Genomic DNA, 6,833 nt, shown 5'->3' with positions numbered 1-6,833 from the left:
CCACTGGCAGTTGTGGGGACTCTGATCCTAACCACGCGGGAGTGAGACCATCTGGAGGGGCACTGACAGGCCAGCGCAGATGGGAATGGATTGGATTTCTCCAATTATTTACTGAATTACCTTTCAAATTAAGCTAGCAATTCAAGTAATTCTAGAAACAACCTCAAGGTCTGACTGCTCCATGGCAAAACAGAGGGGAGCTCAGAAAGAGAACTGTTTCAGCGCCAGGCTCACAGGAGAACCGCAGCGGCAGCCAGGTGTCTATGTCCCTGCTGACACAGCACCTTATAGCAGCTCACTTGAATTTTGCATCTGCACTCCACGGGGGTTTTAGAACAGATCAGGCAGGCTTGGTATCACAGACATCAAAGGGCAGAAATCAATGCTGTTGGCAGAGCATTCTGCCTCTCAGACCCGGGAGGAATGGAACTGGAGACTCCAGTGTGCTCCAGCAGAGCTCAAACTGCCGTACCGTTTCCACAGCAGCACAGCAATGTGTTCTCGGCACCCGCTGAACAGACCTCTCAACCCTTAACGTGCTCCCAAAGCCAGCTCAAAACAGTCCAACTCAGAGGTACACTGCAAGGACACCGCTTCTGAGTGGGGGAGCCCTTGGGGACAGGGCTGGATACAGATTACCGGCAATGCATAGCTTATCACATTGCCAGGTGTCAGTTTCTGCAATGCTAAGTGAATGCTGAAAACAACAGCTTCCTAAAAGTTAAGCAGCAAGAAAAAATCAAATTAAATAGTTAACATCCCAAGAAATAAATGGTGACGAGCCCTGCCTACAAGTGATGTTGGCTGCTGAGGCCTGGCAGAGCTGGGAGACAACGCTGCCTCGGCTCAGGAATTCTTTACTCACTGTCAGTTACATATTTCTTCTTGTTTAAAAATGTCACTACAGATTCCCCCAGCTTTAGCAGAAAATTAGTTTCTCTAGACTCCCAGAGTGAAAGCCCTCCTCAGACCCAGCTGATCCAAATGCTACATTATTTTCATCTCTCCCCTTAAAAAAAAAACCAAAAAAAACCAACCAACCAACCAAACAAACTGCAACTGTAAATATGCAGACATGCAAGTCTTCCATGGCAAGGAAAGAAAATAAAGTTGAAGAGATCATGAGAAATTTGGTCTCACAGGTCCCAAGCATCACCAGCAGATGACACAAAACATCTGAGCTTTCCTCCCCCTACCTTTCCCCTTCAGAAGCCCAAGTCCTACTGTATAAGAGAGGCATGGGCAGCCCTAGCAAATGCCATCTTTGAGAAAATCCAAGGAGCTCAGGGCAGAACTTCAGCAGTGTGAGAACATGCAGAGAACACACACTAAACGTATTACATTTCAGCCCATGTGCGCAGGAGGGATGCTGGGTTATGAGACATTGCACACAGAGCAGAAAGCGCGTGGAAAGAGGATCCCAGGCACCAGGTGGGAGGGATCTCTATGGACATCCACAGCCCTACCTCCCACTTGGAGCAGGACCATCCCCAATACCAGAACCATCCCCTCCCTGGGACTCTTAACTGGATGGTTCCTGTTCTTTGTGTATGGTTGCTAACAGCTTATTAAGTGCTTGGGAGTGCTGCATGGCAAACAGCCAGAGAGGAGAACAAAACCTGTCATCTCCAGGCCTTGCCTTCTAACTCAGACAAGGGAGCAAGCTCTCCTAACACCGAGGGGGAAATCAGTCCCCTCTCTCAGCTCCTAACCATCAGTGACAAGGGAACTGTGGGCCCAAGACAACGAAGGCAGCACTCCCCAGGGGAAGGTGAAAGGGCACCTCCCGGGCGGGGCCCCGCTGATGGCACCCCTGGGGCTGCGCAGGAGTTCTTTCTTCTGCACTCACAAAAGAATCCATTTAAACGTGCCTCAGGGCACAGCTTGTCACTAGATCAAGTTTGCCCTGTTAAAATAATAAATGAAGTAATGCATTAAACTGCCTTTGAGTTGAGGACGTCTCATTCATAAAACAGAAATACCAACAGCTTTGCCACCAAATCAGACATGGTTTAAAAAAAGCCCTTGCAATGGGGCAGAGCCGAGTAGCAGGGTTTCCGTGGCACAAGACACACTCTGTTTCCAAGGACAGCTCTGCAAGTCGAAATGAGACCTGACAACTTCCAGGTCAGTAATCCAACAGCGTAAACAGAGCCGACGTACCAGTACGCGCATTCAGGTTGAGCAGAGCAACGGCCGAAAGGGAACAACCAGACAAATACTACTCTGCTTTTTGAGTTTCCAGAAAAACTTTTATAATCAATCCTCCACTCCCTTCTCCTCATCTGCAGGACATGCAGAGCCCGATGCAGGCTATATTTGTGTTGCTAGCTGAAAGAACAGCATAACATGCCAAGCGTTTAATAACAAAATTCCAGCCTTGTGACACAACCCAGTAATCCCAAAACTGGAAACTAACCTCATATTTCTACTCAGCATAAAACTCTAATCCTAACAAGAGCACCACTACTTTTATTTTGCCCGAACCTTTTCTAAAGACAGGTATCTCACAAAGTAAGGAAGTTACAGTAGATCAGGTCCAACAGGGATGTGTTACCTATTTATATATGGGCCAAATTCTACAGACTGGTAGAATTATGACAACACAGAAAGTGCTAAAACTAGGTATGCCTATCTGTGTGCTCTCACAAAGAATTGGTTGTAGCTGGATGAGCTGTTATAGTGGCAACTAATGGTCCCCCACCACCTTGGGACCCCTCTCAGGACACTCCTACAATGAGGAAACAAATAGAGAGTTGCAGGGTCCTAGGAAAACCATGGCTGGGCGTGAGCATGCATATAACGATTCTCATCTACTATCACAACTGCAATTAGCAAGTCAAGACCCCAGATTCAGGCCAGGGACAAATATGCATTACAGACATGCCTAGGGACTCATTAAGACCTCTGCGAAACGGACGGAATAAACTCTCCCAACCCCCAACTGGTGCTTCAGCTACTGTTTGCCTTGATCATTTCCACCACCAGATCCCAAGCAGCTTCTCACTACTGCAGCTGTGCTGGTTTGAACACCACTCAGGTCTGCAGTACAGAATGTGCCACCGAACACCTGGAATTCCATTTTAAAACAGCTTTTACCATCACTAATCGCACAGCAGTTGTGAGGATGTGCCTGAACAAAGCTGTAGTACAAGCCTATGTTGTATCGCAACACAGGCAGCAGAATTGCTCATCTGTGTCCACTTACAAGTCGTAACAGCAGAAAAATTGTGCCACTACACGCAGTCCTGTACAGCTGCAATATGCAACACATTGAACTGCAAATGCAAGTATTTTAGGGGAAGACTGAAATAATATTATGCTAACTTAGCAGAAATAATTTGTGCACAGCATACATTTATTCCTATACCCAGACGCACAAAAGGTTTATACACCTGTTAAATAAACATCCAGTTAACTATTCTGATTATTGGCCTGCTACCATGCCTAAGTATTTAACCACAGGGTTCATGCAATTTTGTGCTGTCTTGCCCTGGCACGACGATGTTTTCTGCAAAGCTCTCTTCGCATTCCTAACTGTGATGGGCACACTTTGCAAAGACCACGATCTGGCCATATTACTGTAAAGAATATAGAGAAGCATCACTTAAGAAAAATTTAGTTTCAACCTTGACTAGGTCACCTTTTGTATTACAAGGAAAGACATTCCGTGTTAGAAACAGCCTTACGGATACACATAAAAGGCCAGTACTGAACAACTACTACACTTACTCTGCGAAATGACACCACGTAGAATGTATCTTCCCTTCTGCGAATAGCTTCAAAAAAATCTTGATAGCTCCTTGGAGAGGCATAATACACTTGCAGCTCATTCCCTGAGTTCTTGCTGAAATAAAGAAGCAGGGAGGCAATTACTTTAGACAAATAATAACTTCAGTAGGACAATGACATTAAAGACCTGCTTTTCAAAAGAACAGCAGCTCTTCATCCATTGAGGGGAGCATGAGGAACATTAAAACACAGGTGAAGACAGTGAAACTAAATTCAAGGTGCTTTAAAGGTCTTGCTGTAGGAAACTTTTCCAGGCTTGATTTTATTCACGCTTTTGAGGCTGGCAAAATCCTGCTAGCTAGCTCAACAGAAAAAAAAAAAAGTTTCAGAAGTCAACCTAAAGTGTCTGAAAAATCACGATGACTTCTGAAAATAGATGTTTTTCAAATTTTAGAATGAAATATAATTCTGAAATCTTAAAAAATTGTCTTTTTGCCTTTTTTTGGTGCTGTTGAGGATCCAAACTACTCAAATTGAAAGAAGTGCAAAGTTAAGCACAAACAGAGCTTTACACTTACTGTCAAGTGGTCACCTCACCTTCCCTCTCACACACCTTATTTTTTTTTTTGCATCTCTTTGATCACCTCAGAGATCTGATCTTGATTTTCAATTTAGACAATGGAGTAAAAATAAGATATTCATATAATCCTGGCTTATCTTTTTCACAATTCTCATCCTACATATATCAGACATGATGAGAAGACACTGTCTAAACTATTCTAAACAAAAACACTGGCAAGTCACACAGTCATGGGTCTTATCCACTGTTTGTCTTGGAAAGGTGAGAAATTCCCAGCACATATTGCTATCATGTACACTTTCCCCAACCTACTAAAAAACCCATATTTAATCAACTCAGAAAGCTGTACTTACACAAACCATTATCTGGACCTTCAACCAGTCATTTTAATTCTTCCCCACTTTAATAGCATACTGTCTGTTTGCAGTAATTGTGGCAAAAACACTGATCAGGCTGTCCCTCCCAAACTGTCTTCTGCTGACCCAGATTTTAAGCTATGGTGGCTGGCTCAGATTATTGCGGTATGTTTCTAAAATATACAAAACTATATCCCCAAAACGAGGCACAAATCTATCATCAAGCGACTTTCCTGAGCAGCAGTAATAGCAGGCTGTCATGATCTCCTCTCCTGCTGCTGATAGAGCCCCGTTGCAACCCAAGGGCTGCAGCTGCCCAGCCAGCTGCCCTTTAACAGCACTGAGGGTGTAAGTCCTGGGGGATCAAGAGCAGGCAGCTCTACTCTGTATATCCTCTTCAGCAGAACTATACAAGTGAGGAATCAGAGCACAGCCTTCACACACAGGAAACAAAGCTCGGAGCTAATTTGAGCTTGATTACTCACTCATAAAAACATGCAGGCCCACCAAAGCACCCCTGAGACTCGGCACTGAAATTTTACTGGGATAAAAGGCGTCACGCCCACGCATCACTCAGGAAAACACATCCCGAGAACTGAAACAGGTCCCACAGAACCATTTGCTCGCCCACACTCCAGAAGATACAGCTAGACCTAAAACACAGCCTTTTATAACTCTTAATCCAGCCATGGGAGAAAGATACTCCAAAGCACTTGGAAACCTCTGGGCCCTTCGAAAGCTCTCCTGGGTCCACAGAGTCTCACAATAGCCACAAAATCCAAGTAATATCAGTGGATGACTGGTATTGAACAATCCTTACCTTAGGCATTTAAGGGTACCCACTATCCATGAAAACAGGTGCAAAGCTGCCAGTTGTTACAAGAAAGCATCACATTAAACTGTGTATCCAAACAGTGGTGCTGAGCCTGGCCATTTATTGGGAGATAAATGAGTCTTTTTTGGTTTAAAAGTTTGAAGGACACTCTACTATGGATCACAGAGCACGAGGATGTTGTACAGATGCTTGCTTTAAGAAGGAATGAGGTTGTGGATACAGTGCCTTATGTACCACAAACCACAATTTTAATAGTGCAAAATTGGAGACTCACAGGTTGATATCTGGAACCCTAAATACACACTTACAGAAACCCTCACCTTCTGAAGAAAGCTAAAAAGACTGAAGAGAGTTGGGGTGCTTTAATGGTTTTCTTTGGAATCATCTTTATTTTACTCTTTGTCCTCTGCTTCAACTTCACTGCAGTACTTTTCAATTCATCAATTTTTCTTTGGAATCAAGGACCAATGTGACATTGTTGGCATCACCAGCACTACAAAGGTAGATCTAAATTCTGCTGATGTCCTCCTGTTCATGGATTCAGGTCACCAACAAGGGTGTTGCAGAAGGTAAAGGTCACTCCATTTCCAGTCACAGCACTGGTACTAAAATGAAAAGCCCTGACTGTACACTCCACAAAAAAAGCATTTGTATAATTAATAAAAGCTTCAGGACCATCTACAAATATTTATGTTGTGTATCAGGAAACTTACAAGTGGTTGAGGTTTTGGTTTTACACACTTGCAGAGACAGTGCTAGCTCATTAACAGTCCTCCAAAGGCAATGCCTCAGGGGCAGCACCAACGACAGAACGAAATAAACGGCACCTTTCATGTCCTTCCAATCGCTGGGGTACAAGCACTGCAGAGAGGGACAGGGGTTGCTGGCAGGGCTTCTGGAAGGCAACTGCATACTGGGCTGGCATTATGGTCAGGGCGTGGAGTGTAGGATGTGCAATGAGACAGGAGACAGAGGGAACTGGGCTTGTTCAGCTCGGACAAGAGCTGAGGGGGCTCTAATTACAATCCTCAGCTTCATAATGGGGGTTACAATGGAGATGGAGACAGTCCCTTCTGGTAAACCTGAAGTTAAACCTACTTTGAGAAAGAGGTTGGACTGGAGATCTCCCGAGGCCCTTCCTTTGCAACCTGAACTACCCTGTGATTCTGTGATTTCATGGAGCACCGAACAGCTGGTGGCTCTGGGAGGAACTGGAAGCCTGTTCTGTGTTCTTAGCAGTTCCAGGACAGTCACAGCATGCAGCTGCCATGACTCACTGGTCCTGTTCATTTAAACATCATTCATCCAAAAAAAAAAAATCTCACTTCCT

The 6,833-nt window shown here is 44.6% G+C and overlaps 1 protein-coding gene across 1 annotated transcript in view; it reads right to left on the bottom strand.

Annotated features, from left to right (window-relative positions):
* The window catches only part of ATF6 (activating transcription factor 6), a 73,857-nt gene that overhangs the window by 39,769 nt on the left and 27,255 nt on the right, over positions 1-6,833 (bottom strand). Inside the window, exon 12 of the mRNA XM_010075889.1 lies at positions 3,733-3,847. Within this exon, the coding sequence (XP_010074191.1) occupies positions 3,733-3,847 (115 nt within the window). The remainder of the gene's footprint in view (positions 1-3,732; positions 3,848-6,833) is intronic.

The sequence above is a fragment of the Pterocles gutturalis genome, unplaced genomic scaffold (genome assembly GCF_000699245.1).
Source record: "Pterocles gutturalis isolate BGI_N339 unplaced genomic scaffold, ASM69924v1 scaffold3048, whole genome shotgun sequence".
Classification (NCBI taxonomy): domain Eukaryota; kingdom Metazoa; phylum Chordata; class Aves; order Pterocliformes; family Pteroclidae; genus Pterocles; species Pterocles gutturalis.
The sequence above is the reverse complement of the archived record's forward strand: the minus strand, read 5'-3'. Positions and strand labels throughout refer to the sequence as shown.